Source organism: Cyclopterus lumpus, chromosome 21, assembly GCF_009769545.1.
Source record: "Cyclopterus lumpus isolate fCycLum1 chromosome 21, fCycLum1.pri, whole genome shotgun sequence".
NCBI lineage: Eukaryota > Metazoa > Chordata > Actinopteri > Perciformes > Cyclopteridae > Cyclopterus > Cyclopterus lumpus.
In genome coordinates, this window is record NC_046986.1 from 13656509 (window position 1) to 13677113 (window position 20605).

General features: G+C 40.4%; 1 protein-coding gene across 1 annotated transcript in view; it reads left to right on the top strand.

The window, feature by feature from the left end:
* Positions 1-20605, top strand: part of LOC117750877 (receptor tyrosine-protein kinase erbB-4-like) — a 268118-nt gene that overhangs the window by 123982 nt on the left and 123531 nt on the right. The window contains exon 2 of the mRNA XM_034562299.1: positions 5716-5867. Within this exon, the coding sequence (XP_034418190.1) occupies positions 5716-5867 (152 nt within the window). The remainder of the gene's footprint in view (positions 1-5715; positions 5868-20605) is intronic.

The window sequence follows — 20605 nt, forward strand, 5'->3', positions numbered from 1 at the left end:
AATAACTGTATTATATTAACAGTTTGCAATGGCAACTTACAAAACAGTCCTACAAAAATCAAGGGAAAAAGCATCAAACATCAGACTGGTTTCCAGTTTGTTGACAAAGATCACTTCGTAGATGCAATGCCAGTTTATCACATCATTATCTAGGTTTCTCACATGTAAATCCCTTCTACATGTTAAGTGCAAAGACACATGCCATTTCATAGGGGAAAAAAAGCATTTATAGATTGTGACGGACCAAGTTGACGAGTCAGGTTGATTAGATAAGAGGGGTAGACTTAACAGAACTGAACTTTAAAATGTGAAATACTAATCCCCCCCATGATGTGCTGGGCACTTGGTACTTGGTACATTCTGGTCTTCAAAAGCTCTGTTTAGAGGGTGCATATTTTGCTCCCATCTGCCAAGCTTCCCTCCAGCAGCAAGAACTAGCAGTATCAGTAAAATGAGCTATTAAGTGTAAACTATAAAGAAAACTAAGACGTGTGCAGGAGGGTGACTGACATTTGAATCCGCTGTGATGCAGCAGGTGGGATCATCACGCAACTCTTTACAACTATTTTTTTTTAACTTGGAGTACTTGAATACTTTCAGACTTTTACATGTTTAAAAACTCACAGAGCTGACTATTGTCACAGGGCATTGAAAATAGGTACATGTACCGGAAATGCTAAATAATCTAAAATTAAGTAGAATTATAAACTAACAGAGTTTGGAGTAAAAAGTAAACTTTTTTTCTCTAAATTACTTTAGCCTGGTAAATACACTGAACACACACACTCACACACAAACACACACACACACACACACAGACACACACATACACACACAGATATACACACACACACACACACACACACTCACGCACACATCCATACATGTACTGGCCAGTGTAGGGTCTAAAGGGCATTTCACTAGACATACTGTCAGCAGTGCATTCAGTCAAGGAGAAGCAGAAAGAGAATGTGGGGTAATGAGGTGTATGTCAGTGTCAGCCAATCACTCCCCTGTGACTTGGATATATTTCTCTTGTCTGGAGACGAGTTTAAATCTTACAGAGATACGGAAAACCCGATGGTGAGACTAGTGAATAAATGGACAGAGTGCAGCCTTCAAACTTCCAGGCATTGGACTGACTGGTGTCCCCACAGTAAGAAAATAATCATGGTAACTCCCTGGACCACTGAATTAGACATATGATGTGTTCAAATAATGACATAAGATTTGAAATGCCATCTTAAGTTAAGTCTTAAGAGTATTAGAAATTTCCCAAATTGTCATATCCAAATATATGAAATATACATACCGAGTTCCACATTGTCACATGGCTGCAATGGCTGTTTATGTATTTAATAGCAACAGTAACCATCATCAAAACTAACAACAAACAAACTCACCGACAGACATAGGAGACAGTATAGTGTTTTATCAGTGGCTTGATTACGGTTTGCATGCTTCCATTTAAAAACTCCACTCCCTCCATCTGTTCTCCCTTCTGCAACACCGGGCTCTCCCACCGCCAGCGATAGTAGCATTGAACACTCGGTCACACCAAACATCAGAGATAATGAATGAGAGTGTGAATAGCTATTTAGAAAGGATAAAAGAGAGTGTTCTAAATGTACCGTAGTTCAATACAGGGATGTCGTGGAAGGTAAATACATGTTTACACACTTCCCACAGGGTATTAATGCATATATTCACATGAGTTAATGGCAGGCTCTCTTCTTTGCATTCTAAAAATCTCGTATTGCTATTTATTTTCCCAGTGTTTTTAAGGTCTTTTATTCTCCAAGTCCGAATAGAGCCCTGCTAATGAGAGCCTGTTGCAGGAACGAGGGTTAATGAGGACGGTGAGACTAAACAATACAGTACGTGCACTGATCATACCCATGCACCACTTGTTAGTCACATTTTAAATACATCAGACATGTAGTCAATCTGTTAGCAAAAGGTGCACACTCTGGCAGCTGCAAGCATCACTCTATGGAAAAGTCCCACGTGGTTTTGGTCCTGTGTGCACCAGCGACGGGATGAATGCTAATGTATGATCCACCATATGGAGACAGCGACAGCGTTGTTGGTAGGTGACCAGAGCTCAGAGGGCAGTGAGAGGTTAGCGTTACTGGACCGTGCCGTCATCACGAAACACTCATCTAGTTACTGTTTCTGATGCTTATTAAGCCGCTCAGCAGATGGACAATAATCTGGGCCATGATTGCCATCAGAAGCAGTGGCTTGTAACTCATACTTAGCCAGAAAAGCTCATCTGGGGGACATTTACGGGACAAAGGACAGCTCTGACCTCAGATGTGGCCCTTTTTTTATTTTCGGTGACAGAAAATGTAGTAATCATTGTCCTTTGAGAGACAGTGTTTGAGTGCTACTTCTACAAGGTCCCCCTGTTTATTCGAGGCACGTTAGCCAAGCTCAGCTATTGACAGTGTTTACTTATGGAAGTGACATTTGCAACTTTATTTAATTCAGTCAGTTACTGGCTGTTGGGATGACCTTTTGCCGGCTTCCTTGGCAGGAGCCTATAAACCTCTGAGACTCGCCAGCTTTATAGGCATTCAATAATCGCACAAGGCACTATTGATGAAGTTGTTGTGTGCACTACCTATGAAATGACTTGGGCAAGGAGCAGGAACCACAGCAGTGCAGTGCCAACTTAATCCTGATGAGGATTTTTATAAGAAAAATGGATGAAAATGGGGCTCTGGAGCTTTTCAGTCTCTGCAAACATTTCAACTTTTTTTTTCTCAGTTTTGTCTTTATGGAGAGAGCTCACTGTTTGCATTTCCTCTATATCTGACTGTGACACTACGATTGTGTCAGAGAGTGTGATAGATACATTCTGGTCTGCTGGTTGTCTGTTGGAGACACATGGGGGCTGCATGGAAGCCATTTAAAACCAGCTACCAACCCATCTGCCCCTCAGAAGGTTTGTGACTGACTTGTGAGAGAAAGATAAATGGATAGAGAATAGAGTCATATTTAATGGAGATACGTCTGGCTTCTGTCTTTATGTATACATCTAGAGCTCTTATTACCTTGTCACTTCTGATATTTGGTGCCCACTAACACAAGGTTAATGCAATTTTGCCTCGTCTATATTCCAATATGTTCGTTATCATTTATGAAGTAATGAGGGGGGTAAACCAGCTTACTCACAAGCTCGCTGCCTCTGTCAAAGCATTGCATAAAAAAGCAAAACCAACTAAATTATCTTCTCGACCATATGAATTGATCCAGATATGAAATTCCACCCATCGACTCAGAGTCTTCTCTTTAATTACATGTATTGGAAAACCCTGAATTATTATGATTCATTGCCTTAATCCATCACTTTTGAGATAAGATTAACTGCAAATAAATTGAATCAATTTACTCACACTGGCAAATATACCTTATATGGAATAGAGCGAATGAACCTCATTGGCATTCTCTGCTTTAAGTGTTCCTGGGAGGGAAATCCATCAAACAGATAAGATGGATTCTCTTTTATTGAGCAGCCGTAAGTTTTTAAACAATGTGAAGATTCATCTGTTGAAGTCTATTCCCGCATCATAGGCAGTACGTTAAACAGTCGACAACTCAGTGTCTTCCTGGGTGGGCCGGCTGCACCAATATAAAGAGCAGAGGCTGTGTTTTCTTCAATCTTCACTGTGATGTACAGGCTCAGGTGTTACATATTGAGTATGAAGACACATCGATTTGATCATGCAGTGAGAGGGGGTAATACATCCTGAGGTTTATTATTTACGGCCGGCTAATGTTCATGCACATGCAGACATATCACCAGAACGATAACCTATAGCTCTGCAACAGTTCACACTTCCTATGAGCTGCACAGATGGTTTTGTTGTGGTTCACTTGGCAGTCAGCGCCTTTATCGGGCTCATGCAAAGCTGTAGGATTTCATAGTGTTTCATTAAAAATCATTAATGGAGAGAAGAAGAACTAAGCATTTAGACTTCACATCCAGACAGGTTTCCAAAGTCACCAGGCTGACTGAATGCATGCTTGAGGAAGCATATTGGTATAAAAAAGTACATTTCACCAGACGCCACATGCCACAATGTCCCATTCCTCTGATCTCGGTACCCTGGCCCAAGGGTGCAATAACAGTTTATTACACCTATCCACACTTTATGACCCCCACCTCACCCTCCACTCTTTTCCCCTCAAGCCTACGCTAACTGTTATTGAAAACACTCAGGTCTGTCATATATCATTCCTTAGTAGTACGTTATGCTATGCTATGGTCTGGCTAATCACCACAAACTAGTACGGTTATTGTCCAGGTCACAGCAGAATAATTCAACTTATCTAATATCTGCTCGGATGTGGAAGTGTTTGAACACAATTCCATTTGTCATTACAACTTGTATTGCCTTCAGGCTAAATCCTCCTTACCCCATACATTTCTGTGATGTATTGATGGTGAGGAAATAGGAAATAGAATTGAAAGATTTTGCCACAGACTGCGTGTGTTGAGATAAAGGGTAAATGAGCTAAGCTTAATTTATTGCTAGCCAAGAGGGTAAAGTGCAAATATCCAGGTTGAATTGGGGGGGTATGTGTTATAAAAAGGGAAGCAAAGGGTAATATACATTATAGGGTGTGTAAGGTATCGTGGATTAAAATGCAAAGCGCCAGTTAAGATCTTTCCGGGTGGAGGTGTTCAGAGAGAGAGAGAGGTAACTGCTCATGGGTGACAGTGTGACAAGACTCAGGGAAAGACCTGCCACCCCTCCGTCACACCGATGGCTTCTCTGTCATCGAGAGGGTGCAGGCGGAAGAAACCACACCGCCATGGCAATGCAAATGAAACTAGATTATTATGCTTCGAAAGAACAAGTGTCGGGTGTTTATATCTTAAGGTTGGCTCCAATTCAGCAGCTTTACAAAACATGCTTGGATTAAAAGAGTCAGGGCGCGTAATGCTGTCAACGTGGCTTGTGTTTTAAGTCCAGAAGGACACTCTCAATGAAGTCTTCAATCTAAACTCGATAAGCAACAGCTGCAAAAGTTTCATGTTGGTGGATTGTTGTTTAGGTGTTTACACATAGCTGTCTTTTTCTTACACAGACGTATGGATTTAGTGCTTTTTTTTCTTAATCTGAGTCTACACATACATACATAGATACATACATACATACACATGCACTTTTGTATGCTAGAGTGGGCAGTAACAGCTGATTGGACAGATTGTGTCGTCATGAGGTTTGGTGTGTGTATTTGGAAAATGGGTCTGTTTAATTACTTGTGAAATGAGCAGCACAGCTAGTAGCTGAAGAGCATCCATGTGCTCTGCGTTCCCCAATAGGAGATTCGACGTGTGGTTGGGGTATCGTGAGCTCCAGTGACTTCCTGGTCTTACATGACCAGACCAGCTCATGGGCTCATGTTCACACTATATTGTCTCTGATGACTATTGCACCACAAGCCTGGCACATGAAAACAAAAAAATAGTTTTTTTTGTATATTAAATCCCTTCAGTTGCTGTTGTTAGTAGTCTTTAGAATACATTCACTTCACAAGAAAAATCATATCAAGGTGACCGCAGTTCGTACAACGTTTAAGCTTTTTTCTCAGTGAAAACTGTGGAAAATTCGGACCCTGTGTGTGTGTGTGTGTGTGTTTTTCCAATCAAACCCTGCTGTATTAACACTGTGTTATCCCTCTGTGCCCTTCTTTTCCTAGAATGTGCTGGCACAGAGAACAAGCTGAGCACCCTGTCGGACCTTGAGCAGCAGTACCGCACCTTGAGGAAATACTACGAGAACTGTGAAGTCGTAATGGGCAACCTTGAGATCACAAGCATCGACCGCAGTCGAGACCTCACCTTCCTCAGAGTAAGTAGGGAAAATAATTAGACAGTAAACTGGTTGTGAATTGAACTTGTACATACATGCCCAACATTCTTGTCAATGTGCTTGATTCATTTGAAAAAGCTGACCCAGATACAACTGTCAGGCTGGTGATTGGAAGGGGATAGGCCTACAGCCAGTGATGGCTTCAGCTTGCACAAACGTATGCACAGTCATCCCTCCTGGCTTTGTGTGATTTCAGTAGACAAAATATACTTCTATTTGGATTGATACCATTATTAGACTACTCTAAATAGAATTCAGAACATATGAATTGCCTCCACACGGCTCTCAACATGGAGACAGTGGCTAGCAGCTAATAGTGCTAATAGCACGAACAGTGCAAACAACTGAAACAGTGCAAACAGAAGCTAGTAGAGTTTACCTGAGAGAGAACCGGAGGGTTCCACGCTCCTGCCATGACTCCACGGCTTGGTACAGCGTTATCAGTGGTAAGTAACTTCTCTATGAGCACACAGTTTGCTAACCAGATGGACACAACAGAGGGACTCACATACACCAAAGTGCATGCACAGCCTACCTGACTAAAAATAGAAGGCACAGAGAAACTCAGATTGCAACACACTGAGAATACATGAGATTAACCATCCAAACATCCACTTTTTGTATCGTTCGTACAAGTAATTTTCTAAATCTGAGTAAAAAGTTCAGAATGTGAACTCTCTTTTCATGTGACCTTGTTGCAGAGAGAATGCCCTGTGCTTGGATCCTTTTCAACCAATCAGCACTCAGATTAGTGTCTACATTGCCAATGATAAGAAGTGAGGAATTGTGCTATAATCGGGGGTAATCAGACTTCCTCCCTCCTCAGAGTGTCTAACTGATTGTACGCTCATACCATTGTGGTCTGAGGCATAGAATAATCAAAATCCCAAAACCTTGATCTGGCTAATCCCTTTTTTGATTAAACGTGATTCACAGACAGAGAAGGACTCGTGCAGTTGCACTGAAAATGAATTCCCACCTCAGAAAATGTATAAAAATATCGGAAAATGTTCCGATATTTAAGAGCACTTTTTGTAATCATCTTATTTCTGAACTAGGTATGTGAGCCAACTGACTCCCACTGTAAAATGGAGGTACATGTGTTTCACATGGTAACTTGCACTTGAGCATTATGTAGGCAGCAGTGTGATGTAGTAGATGAACGAGAGAAGGCTGAGGGGACCGTTGTTCTGTGATTAGCAGGTGATGACAGGCCTCAGCCCGTCAGGGGCCAGAGCAGTAATAGTGTGGTAATGAGTGGTCAGAAGGAGTTACTGTTGTGAAATCTGCAGGAGAGAGAAATCAAAACTGCCTGTTTCTTTGGTGAAATCAGCTGCTATCATTGACCTTTGTTGGCCTTCCGCTTCTCAGGAACATCACCCTAGACCGTTCTGCTTGCACTCTGTTCAGCTAACGCCATCCAACTCCAATTGATTCCAGTCTTTCGGGGGGGCTGGGGAGCTCCCCTGGTGTTACAGTAAAGTGCTGACTGCATTCATTCATTGGCTGGTATTGCTGTGTGAATGAACTGGGCTACAGAGGCTTGCAGATTCCCACAATAAGGCATACTCTGTTTTCTTTCATATTGTGTGCCTTACAGCAATAATTTGAAGTTAATATGGCAAAATTGTTTGTTTACAACAGGTAAAAGTAATTGGGTCGCTCGTCTTCTCTTGTGTATTTGTATGGCCTAAAACAATCAAGCTTGATTAAAGAAGCACATCAAGACAGATTCATTAAATGTTCTGCAATGTGTGCAGAGTAATACTGACAACACCCCCTACGAAGCCAAACAAAACCAAGATAATATTGAGAAAGAGGCCGCAATGGATGGTAAATGCTACCATTAGACCCCCGCAGAGGTAATAGGCCCCACTGACTCAGATGAAAAAAATATGGTGTGTGTGGGGAGGGGGGCAGAATTATGTGTCTGATTGTTGTTTAACCACATGAAAGCACCAATCTGTAAAACAACATTCACACTCCCACTTTTAGCATTGTCTTATCAGTGCAAGCTGATATTACATGAAGACAAGACATTGCACGTTGAGGTTAAAGGTGCTTTTGACTACTTTCCCTTTTTACCTGCATACTTTTATCTTACACAACCACTCATTTACAAAACGGCTCCCTGTGGCGCTAGCTTGCCAGGTTCCTCGACCTTTCCGTGCTTGCCAATTAACATGGGTTAATTGAAGACGCTAATTAGGAACACAGGGTGCCAAACAGCAAGGGAGCAAGAGGGCAGGGTGCAGTGTGTATTTTTAGGGAATATTATTATTATGATAAAACACATTAATAACATGGTTACCCGGGGGGGGGCACAACTTCACCTTGAGGTAGAGAAGGAGTGAAGAAAAAACTATCGTGCAGCAGCGTGCCATACCACCTGTCTCTGGAAGGTGATTGAAACTGATGCCTGTGCATTGGCTCTTTCTTTTCTAGATAGCCAAGAGATTGATGGCTGCCTCCCAAAGCCCCTCAAACAGCTTTAGCAGTAAATAGAGTCCATCTTCCAAACTGCCTTCACGACAGATGAATCAACGCACTGTGATTAATAACGCAATGCATTTCAGCACGGATGCTCTCACATATGCACATCCAAACCAATGGCACAACAGTGAGTTTTAACCACACACAGTAGACGTTTAATTCACTCCAAAATCTATATTCTCATTATTTTTAATCCTTCTCTCATATCAAAAGCAGAACATACATTTCCATTCTGAATGTATGCACGATAAGACATTGAAATGACAAGTTGGGCCCTGCTCAACATGTTAGTGTAATATTTTTGTTTTGTGAATGGGACAGAGGAGACCAAACACGCACTTTGAAATCTCTTTGTTTCCCTCATGTCACTTCCTCATGTGTGCTCATGAACTGATCTGTGTACATGAAATATTCATTTTTCCCTCTCCCAAGTCCCAGTAGAAACCCACAGTTAGATTAGATTGTTTGTCTTGCCATTGCAACCATTAGTAAACATGTAATCCCCTCCCGCCCCCCGATATTAGTGCAGTGATCAGATTGCTTAGCAGTGCAGCACCGTTTCACTGACTCCTCTCCTCTGTCCCTGTAGCTGCTAATAAATTATGGAATTGTCATTTCCAAATGGAAACCTTTAATATTTCCAATAGGCCTTGTGTTCTTTTTGAAAGAGAAGTTTGAGAGAAAAGAGAAAATGTAAATGAAGCTAGGGATCTGGACAACAAACACTGCATATTCAGATGTTATGTTACAGATGCACATTATGGATAAGAATATCTGCTCCACAACCGCCTTCGTTACTTTCCATTTGTATTGTTCTTCCCTGCAACACATTAATCACTTGCTTTGTTTCGTATCATTTGTTTTCATCTTGCAAGTAGAGTCTTTTTTGACAATATGCTAATCTCTCAAAAAAATATTATGGATATTTTTCAATATCAGGCAGTCCAATACTACACTAAGGTATTGTCCTTAAAATGCACAATTGGAATGAGGCTGCATGATAACATTAATATCTACATCATTATTTTATTAGTGTGTGTGACAGCTCATGCCCTAACACCTGTACTAAAGGAGGCATCTAGACAATGATGGTAGTGGTCTGTTAATGTGACCTTCTATGTCAAGTTAGAGATTTTTACAAGGTTAGAAGTTATCTATATGCCAATAAATCTGCAAAATGGACAAAGGGGCTGCGAGTAAATTTAGGCTAAAGAAATAACCTCCGTCCATGTTCTTAGAGTCCCAGTTGTCTTAACTCCCGGTTAATAGGGATTGGGGAGTAGAGCCACTCAAAAACCTGTATGCAACATTGAAAAGCGCTACCTAGTGCACTAGGTACAACCAGAGCTGTTTTTCTCTACTGAAATGAGACCTCAGAGGCCATATTCACATGTTTTGTACCCGTGCACAAACAGAGAATTCACTTACTAGCGCCATCACAGATACTATGTAACAGGGTTTATAACAAGCTCACCAGTGTTTGCAAGCTGAAGGTTATGCAAAGGAGGACATTTTGATGGAAAAAGTCTCCTCCCTCCAGACACTGAATTTATATAAAAGAATACTTTTTTTGTTGAGCCTTAAAACTGCAGGAAGTAACAACAACACTCTATAACTGCTGTATTGCAATACGTGTAGAGCTCAATATTGTGTGTGTATGTGCCAGTCATAAATCAATGACCAAGTGTCATTCCATCTTTCTGCCTTCACCAGATTTATTTTGATACACTTTACCTATAAAACTGTAAGCTCAACTCACAATATTGACTGCTGGTTTATAAATTGTGACCGAGCCATAATGCAGCCATCAGGTGCCTGTCAGAAATCCATGTTACAGTTTATGCGTGCAACAATAATACAAGTTATCGTCACGAGAGAGACGGATTGTAAAGGGTTGGACACAATAAAAGTAACAGCAGTACACATATAAATACAATACTTGGTGTTAAGTTATATCTTTAGGGGTTGGTTCATGTAATGGTTAAGTGTAAATGAATTGCATTACATTGTAGAAGGTTTTTACACACTATTGATTATTATTATAGAGATATTACAGTCTTATTGATGTATGTGCAATGTTATTTAAAGTAAAATGGAAATTCATTACTGTTGCTAGTGCCATCTATACAATTACGACTTGATGGGTCATTCATGTGCGACTTAATGTGGGCCAAACGCAACATTCTGAAATTGCTTTGCCTTGCTTCACAAGCTATTTCCCATGGCATTCGAAAGCATCCTCTCTTCCTGCACTCCATCCTTGTCTTCTGACATCTTTCTTCATATTTCTTCTTGACTGGTATATTTGTCCCTCAGGCACCATTGGTGCCCTCCCCAGATTCCTAATTGTTGATGCACTGTTATATGAGTGCAGATTGCGTTGGCCCCTTGCTCCTCAGCAAACTCCTTCAATATTAATGAAGACTGATGAAGTGCTAGGGAGCCCCTGTCTTTCAGCCCCGGGCTAGATTGGATTGACAATTGCAATTAGCGTCCCCTCAGGTTCATTTCCATCACTTTAATTTGACATGAGGAAGGGCAGTGTGAGGTGGGAAGTGAAACGGTTGAGAGAAAGGAATCCTGAAGAGAAAGGTTAGAGCGAGAGGATGGGCTGAAATACTTTGACCTGGAACTATTTTGAAAGCTAGACAGCAAAAGAGAGGAGCAGACAGGAAATACAAGAGTCCCTTGAAATTGTTTCCCTGTCGATATCGGGAGCGATTTTCGTCCATTTCTTCCATATTCTTTTTTTTGCCATGTGCAGTGACCGCCACAGGGAAGTCTGTACTAGAGGTAAATCCACCCTAAGACCTATAAGTCAGATTGTGATCTCCACTGTGTGGATTCCACTGCCACGTATGAATCTCAGGATGTGTTTTCGGTATGTGCCTAATATCAATATTTCAGTGCCAACGTTTCTTCTCCCACCTGCAACAGTCCCCAAATGGATTGCTTGTCAGCGCATGTGAGAAAGGAAAAGAGTGTGTGAGATACGGGGACAGCTGCGCCTGAAAATGAATGATTCTCTGAAAATGAAAATAAGCAGTGTCATGTGTGTGTGTATTTCTGTAGGTTATTTAAGTTTTGCATGTATATACTGCATGTGTGTAATGTGTTATTGTAACTGATAGGAAGACATCAAAACTCTTCGCCATACTGACATTGATTTTAAACCTTCCCTTGCTCAAATTGACTCAAGCAATTGATTGTGTGTGTGTGTGTGTGTGTGTGTGTGTGTGTGTGTGTGTGTGTGTGTGTGTGTGCGCGTGTGTGTGTGTGCGTGTAATCATAGGAAGGGGTAAAAGCAGTCTCCTTGTCTGACTGACAGATACAATTTCTTGCTCCCCTCCCACTTTTGGTCTGCCCATATCATTTTCTTCCCCTGTCTTTTGGGAAATGATCTGGACTGATAGGACAATGACATGAGAATAACATAAATACCTGCCATCCCTCAAATGAGCCAAAAGACGCTTACCATTTGTGTTGACCTGTAGCCCTGTGGAGGGCAATAAGAGGAAAATCAGCAAAATAGACACATATCTAACGTGGCAGCTATGCTGACCTGTAAATATGCTTACTGTAAAGATCTGTCCTGGATCACAGAGTGCAGATAACTGCTGCTGCACTACGATGTGTTGAAACTTCCAAGCACATTTATGTTCCCTTCTGGTGAATTACATGTGCTTCTGTATACAATAGCCCCATTTTTGATGTCACTACAAATACAGGCGCATACTAGAAATAATGGGTCAAATGTTTTACCGTACATTTTAAAGTTTTTTCCCCTTGTCCTTTTTATTTCATTTTAGTGTCGTCCATCACAAATGTGCATGAGCATTCCGTTGTGGTTGTATGGAGCTTTTTTCTTATCTTCATTTAAGAGTCTTTCAATTTGAGAGATTTTCTCATTGATTTCATGTTAAGATTTCGTTATACTTCCCTTCAAAATCATGTGCTCGCAATCAAATAATCCCTTGCTTGGGCTTGGATTTGCTCTGCTTCTGCACATACTGTATGCTTGTACTCAGATTATTGTTGCTTTCACAGATCCTCTGTGCTCGAGCTGAAGCCATTCTCCTCACACTCAGGCTGCTTCCGTGTGCTCAGAAAAACAACTGCTCCCCGATTTTTCTTCTGCTCCTCTCTATCACGCTTTTATTTTTGCAATATAATGTTGCTGTATTATCACCTAAATTTATGTCGTCAAAAATCCCTGCAAGTATAACCGCAACTGACCCATTTGGATGGACTGACACCAAAGTGATTGCCATGCCTAAAATATGTTTTTATCATTTCTTATCTCATTTACCAAGTTCTGAAAACAAACTGACTATACTTTAACACTTCAGTGGAAAAAACGGCAAACATGTTTAAATGTGCAGATACCTCAGGCTGTTGACAGCTGAACCTGATGTTTCAAAGTAAAAACTAATTGTTTAAATTAACTTCAATTTACATTGTTAAAAATACATATTGTCTGAACATGCTGTCTGCGTCAATGTGTTTGTCTTGCTGCATTGTGGGGCAACTGCATTGCCTTGTAATACTTATTGTATATATGTGTCTGCTCCTTCATAGGGCTTTACCACTATTTATTGTTTATGATATATATCATATGTCTATATTTGTATGTGAGGCTTTTCTTTGTTGTACATTGTTTCTTTCTGGACAGAATATTATACTGTTGTCTCTAAGTAACACCAACATCTTTCTGATGTTTGTATACAAAAAAAATCCCACTTATTTTGAATAGACAGTGCTGCATGAGACTTTCTCACCACACTGGGGGAGTGCACAGACACACAAACCAGTGGTGATAGAACTTATCGTAACAGAGCGGTGCCAGACTGAATAGAGGGGCAGTGGAGAGGAGAAGCAGAATTGGGGTGTGACAATAGCCCACCCTGCCTCTCTGATGCCTTTCAAACTTCATATATGCCTCCTTCTGCAGCTTCCCAAAATAGGTGAATGATATAGACCCACTTCTCTGAAGGATCGAAATCAATTTCCTCCCACTGCGACTTAGATGAGGAAGTCCTTTTCAAGAATGGCTGGTGCTAAGGCTTAGAGGGCCAGAGTACAATAGTTCCACTAGAACCAGACTCTTGCTCCTCATTTACAACACACAATTGATAACAACACTTATGTAAAACAGCCACCAGCACGTCTAATCCTCGGACCACATTTAATTTAGAGTCCCACCCTGTGGTTAGTCTTTGCATAGAAATAAGGGACCTTGTGGCTTTGGCTTGCCTTGTCTGAGTGGTGAGACTCTGTACCTGGTTGCTGTTTTATTATTTAGCTTTGTTTTAAATCTATTGTTCAAACTTTGTAAACTATAGTCTTCCCACCAGATGAGAAGCAAGTATTTGGTTTCTTGCACCTCAATGTGCCCTGAATGCAGCAGGAAGTATCAGAACAGCAGATTTCCTTGTTGCGTTGGGAATAAAAAAAACAAAAACAACAACAACACATTAAGATACAGCTCAATGATAAGCATCCAGACAAATGAGAATACAGAGCTAGGCACCAAACACCACAAATAAATATTACTTTTTATTCTGATGGGAGTTTCGTCTCGATATTATATTGATTTCTGGGGATATTTGTCCCGTCGATGTTGGGTGGTCTGTGTTATGAGAACATGCCTGATTTCATTGAGGTTTATTGGTGATGAGAGAAGAAAAGAGGGATTTAGATTTTCTTAAAATAAGAATTTGATCGAACCTGAAAAGAACTGCAATATTGCACTCAGTAAAAAAATTTTAAATGATTTGTTTTTGCAATATCTGGGCATGGCCAGTAGGATATGTTGATGTCGTGGTTATAGCATAAATATATGGTTAGGATTGAGCAACTCCTGCACTTATGGTTAAGGATAGGAAAATCTCACTGTTCCGGTTAACAAAAACTATGATGGGAGTTATACTCTCCCATCTCATTTGCATCCAAATCCTGGCTAAAATGTGCTTAGCATCTTAACCTCCCAGGTTGTAGCTCTGGTCCTGACTGTCGACAAGCGCAATGCACATTCTTCATGTTACCTGCTTGTCTTATGTTATTTAGCCACCATCACATCTGTCTTTCCTTCTTTGTAGCTTACTCCATTTATTTATGTCATTGTGATTTCCTTTTGCGTTTTCCATTCTGCCTTCCTTTCTACCTCTAACTAGTCCGTGTTTGAATAAAAACTCATTAGGATTACACAGCCATTTAGCTAAGCGACACAGGGTGTAATTGTACCATCCATCAATTGCTGTGTAATAACACACTCGGAGGGAGCTAAATGTTGATTAGCCCTCAGCCAATTTCACCAATGGGTTTTGGGAATAAATAGCCAGAGGAGATCGGGCTGGGTGATGGGTGGCGGGTGGCTTTGGAGGGTGTTGCGGTCAGAGGCGCTGACCCATGCAAGCCAAATTAACTTGGAAGGGATACAAACAAAGTATCAAAGCCAAGCAAAGCATCACTTTCTGTCCTTGGCTATTGGTCTTTTTGTCTTGTCCAACAGTCACCCAGCCACACTCATTACAATGAACATGTTTATCATGCACAATGATTTTGACAATACAAGAGGATTTTTTAACACAAGCCAGTAATATCTGATATGTTTTCTATCTCTGTAAAAGAAAGAAAATAGGGTTGATTAAATAAAAAAATGTAATCTGTCTACATCCACTTCAGTAGATAGATAGCCGTTAAACGTATAAACTGACAGAAAACCCCACAAACATGTTTTGCCTTTTCGGAAAGAGTGATGATAGAAAACCGTAATGAGTTAGGATGGGAGAGCGGGCATGACTTTGATCCCTCTACATTTCAAAATGTATTTCCCTCTTTTCAAGTGTGCTTGAAATTACTCTCATTGTGGTATCTCTGCATTTCAGTAAATAGGATTTATTATAGCTTCTATTTAAAATTAAGTTATATAAGACACAATGAATTAATATGTAATACTCTACATATTATGACCCCCACTGTCAGGAGTAAATACTGTCTTTGATTCCTCACATCAGGTTATTTGCTTTTTAAATGTACTTCATGGCAATGGTCATCATATGAAGAGAGAGCGTTGGTGAGTCAGCTGACTCTTAATGCTGGCTCATTGCTGTTTATGAGAACCTTAATTTCACCCTTGTGTCATTACTCACTCTCTCACTTTCTTGTCTTCCTACACCTAATCTGTTGCTACGATCATAGATCATAGGCCATAGATTTCTACAGTCAACGGTGGCCGCATGTGATGGCTGCATTATAGTATTGAATTAATATAGACATGCAATGCACTGTTAATCCCCTAAATTCCTCCCCCAACCTATTATTTGCATACATTAATGGTGATTGTGTCAGAATCCAATCGTTGACTTGTACATACAAAAAGTCGGTCTGAGGGTCATTACTGTATGTCAATCGGCAACCAATCAATCAATAAAGTGTTCCACTCGCTAGACTTATACTTAACTCACTCCAAGCTCATATCAATTCAAAACGTATACGAACGTGTATTTCAAAGCTCATTTTAACCTATTGTATGCTCTACTCTAATGCCTCAAACATAATTTCCGTGGACAGCTGCAGAGTTGTACCGGTCGTGCAGATACGCGTTTCCTTCATACTAGAGGTTGATGGTCCACGTTGGTCTGTGCCTTCACCGACACACACTCCATTACAGTTGGTAGCGGTAATGTGCCATAACATTTGATGCCATTTGGCTGTATTTGTATTCCTTTAAATACTTCTTTATTTGAATTAGGATGACGGTGGATCCCCTCTTCAAAACAAACATCGAACGTCATCTTTTTCTTCTTATTTGCAAACCTGCTAGAGGTGCAGAGATGTAGACTGGAGTGTGGAACGAAACTGGAGCATGCACATATTAATTGGCCTTAGAGCAGAGGTATGCTATTCTGCTGTTTCACTTATGAGCTAAAATTTCTTCCAGCTCTTATTTGCATCCTCAGTCTTACCTTCGCTGTTTAATTTGTCTAAGTCAGTCACATTTAAATACTCATGCATGCTTCACAGTTTCATATATCTCCCCGACAAGTCCTCGCTGCCTTTATATGTTCTAGAAAGCACGAGCGAGGAATCCTCGCTTAGCTTGTTTAACAACATCATTGCTTTCGCTTCAGTCTTCTTCCCTTGGTATGCATTTTTATCAATAACTGTATGGGTACATGTATATCTGGCCTTGCCCCATCTTCTTCTTCTATTGAGTTTTATGGCAGTTGGCATCCATTGTATTATCGGTGTCTGCTGGACTGCCCCTTGCCCTGTCTATTCCGGCATTTCCATGGCACTTGTGAAAAGGCATGAATGGACATTCACCTGAATATAATGCATGTGCAAATAGTGAAAATAACTAGCCCTGCATGAAAGGTCATCCCAGTAATTTACCAGGTACTATGTGCGAATAAGGCTTATGATCCATGCGACGTGCAACTCTATTGTTCTGACTATCTGTCTTTCAAGAGTATAGCCATGTCATCTAAGGAAGAACCACAAAATAAACCAAAAAGCCTCCTATTGAAGCACGAGACACACATGTGACAGAGAGGGTGGGCGAGGATTTTATTTTAGTTCTATCGAAATTGATTCTGATTCTTCCTCCGAAAAGATAATAACGTAATTGCTCAGTGAATTTGCCTGACAGTGACATAGTGTGGATAAAGGGCCAGCGAAAGAAATGGGAAGGAGTAGAGCAAGAGTTTATGGATAAAGAGAAACAGAAAGAAACAGAACAAGGGATAGAGAATTAGAAAGACTCTCTGTTAGTATAATTGCAGCTTTTACTATGAAATGAATACATTGTGGGGACACAGCGCCAGCTCCACCCATGTGAGCTATCATGTCTTTATCATAAATGTACCACATCTACTGTAATTACACAGGTTATTTTCTACATCTGTGCACAACTTTTTTGGAGGCGAAGATTGCTCTAGCTTTAACAGCTCTTTTATTCACCTTGCGTTCATGGGAAAGTTCCAAAAAGAAGCAAAAGTGATGTTTTAATGAAGAGAGACAAAGAGACAAAGAGAGAAAATAGATGGAAAGTTGAATGGAGAGACAGTAGTTCAAAAACATGTCGAGAGAATGGTTATGATGATTTGTCAGGTTGCTGATATCATATTCCAGATAGTCACTCATCTGATAAGGACATTGTGCAGTTTGTTTACAAATTAATGAATTTCTGCAAACCAATTTGTAAAAAAATAATTGTCCAATTACAACTTAGCAATTGTAACAAGACAAAGCAGGTTGCTCAAACTTTGCATGTCAAAGAGTTGAAAGTATTGTGTTAAAAAAATATCAGAGCAAAATCTTTAGGAGCTGATGCAACTGTGTCTTTGTCTGCTCTAACGTAAGCCACAGTAAGCATGTTGAGCTTAATTACCTTCTACATACAGTGGTAATAACATGGCATTACTTTCAAGGCAAAGTGGTAGCGAACAAAAGAGTTCTGTGTGATTATGGGTAATTTTAAGACTGACACTTCAACTGCATAGGGGCCTGTGTGATATGTCCCAGATTCTACTACTTTATAGTACTTTTTACTAGTTCATGGTAATGTTAGTGGTCAGACTGGTTGGACAGGTCTTTCTAACACAATATCTGATCAAGCCCCTGAGTTGGCAACATGCAATCCTTCATGACACTGAATCCTAACTGACTCTGAAGTCAAAGTTAGAACTTCCTTGAGGGCGAGAACCCAAACTCCACAAGCTACTATAGATTAATGCAAAGATCTCACATTGCAACCACAAAGGATGACTGACACAACTTCAGCTTCTGGTTACGAATTAGTTCACTTATTCGCAATGAAGAACTCTTAGTTGCTCATACAAGAGATGTCCATTAAAACAATTCAAATATTTATAAATTCTTACTTGGGATAACGGCTCCCAACTTGCTCGCCCATGTCCCATCTACTCAAAAATAAAATCCCCAACACCCACATCATTTGGCTGTTTAGTAAGTTACAGCAACGTCTGTCTCCTTAGGGTAGGACAGCATTGCAAAGAGAGCAGAGAATTACTTTCTTTCTAACTTTGCCTAACTTGACTATTTTAAACATAACTTTTTTTCCGAATAGGAAGAAAATAGGAAAAAAATGTACAAATGTCAATGAAATGGGTTTTGAAAAAAAGGTCCATTAAACTTTTTTAACACGGGTTACTTTCTGAATGTACATAACTGCCCTTTTTTATGTCATAGAAGGAAGAGCACAGGTGCAATTGATAACATTAACAAGGGCTTGATTATAGTAAAGTGTATCAGTTCAAGGATCCAAGCCAAAGCCAACAGTATTGATATTGGTTCCACCTGCGCTGTGCCGTCTGCTGTGAATTGACCTATAAATGTCCTAAAGAATAGAAGTCTGAAAATGATGTGATAATCAGAGTTGATGACCCGCGGTGCACTCACATGTGGCTTGTGAAACTGATGACCACACAGTGGAGATGATTGAGATCAAACCTAGCAGTTCAGGTGGTGTTATGCTTTAATAACTCCTTGTATTTAGTGGAAATTGGAATGTCTTTTTTTGTGATTATTCTTAACTTAAAAAGCAAGGTTACAACCTCAAAGGCACGCATCAAGACATGTATATATATAACTAAACTGTACATTTCCCCAAAAATGTATAATGATACACAATTGCAATATTTGTATGTTATATGTATTGGGGTTTTATAATATTCTTTTCACAAAAGACATGTGAGTGAGACTGCTGAGAAACGTGTTCAGCTCTGGTGCGGTCGCAACAACCTAGAGCTGAACACGCTTAAAACCGTGGAGATGACAGTGGACTTTAGGAGAAGCCCCCCAGCACTGCCCCCCCTCATCATACACAACACTACTGTGTTGGCTGTGGAATCCTTCAGGTTTCTGGGATCCACAATCTCCCGGAATCTGAAGTGGGAACCCAACATCAACACCATCATCAAGAAGGCCCAGCAGAGGCTGTACTTCCTGCGCCAGCTTAGGAAGTACAACCTGCTTCAGGATCTGCTGACCTTGTTCTACACCGCAGTCATAGAGTCTGTTCTGTGCACCTCAATCACTGTCTGGTTTGGATCGGCCACCAAACTGGACAAGAACAGACTCCAACGGACAGTCAGGTCTGCAGTAAAGATCATTGGTGCCAACCTGCCCACCATCCAAGACCTGTACACCTCCAGAGTCAGGAAACGGGCAGGAAAAATCACTGCAGACCCCTCACACCCCGGATACAAACTATTCAAACTCCTCCCCTCTGGTAGACGCTACAGATCACTGTTAGCCAAAACCTCCAGACTCAAAAACAGTTTCTTCCCCCTCGCCGTCTCACTACTGAACAAATAACACCACTGTAGCATATATATACATATATATATTTATATTTATATACTTTAAATCCCTGCCCTTCTCGCACTCTCCACTTCTTCTTGCACTACTGCTGTGCAACATTCCACAGCCACTGTATATAGCCATTCCACCTGTACATACTCTTAAACTCCTTAGTCCATTGCACTGTTTGTTTGTATTGTATTGTATTGTATATTGTGTTGTATATTTGTATTAAGTTGTATATTTGTATACTGTATTGTATTGTATTGTGTTGTATATTTGTATTAAGTTGTATATTTGTATACTGTATTGTATTGTATATTTGTATTAAGTTGTATATTTGTATACTGTATTGTATTGTATTGTGTTGTATATTTTGTGTAAGCACACTGAGAGTCACCTTACCAAGTCAAATTCCTTGTTTGTGCAAACTTACTTGGCCAATTAAACCTGATTCTGATTCTGATTCTGAAAAAAAAATATTTTCCACTGGCAGTATTACTTTTCTACATACGGAAGTTTTATTTGCGAAAAAATGCAATACGTAATTTTTCTATTTTTGCCGAATGGGATGTGCATGCAACGCTCAGAGAGTCACAACAGTGTTCTACTCCACCATAACACTTCAGCATCTTAATTAAACATGATTGTTATCTGGGTTTGTTTAATTCTAAGAAATAATGATGGGTATGGTTGCCAAATAAAACTCCATGGGCTCAATACAGCCACTCCGCTGTTGCTGCTGTGTGTGTGTGTGTGTGTGTGTGTGTGATAGAGAGAGAGAAAGAGAGAAAGGGGGCAGCCAAGTGGGTCAGAAAACGGATTCCTTGGTTCCCTTTGGGAAGAACAAGACCGTTATCTTCAATTTAACAGATTTCCTCTGTGGTCCGAATAAG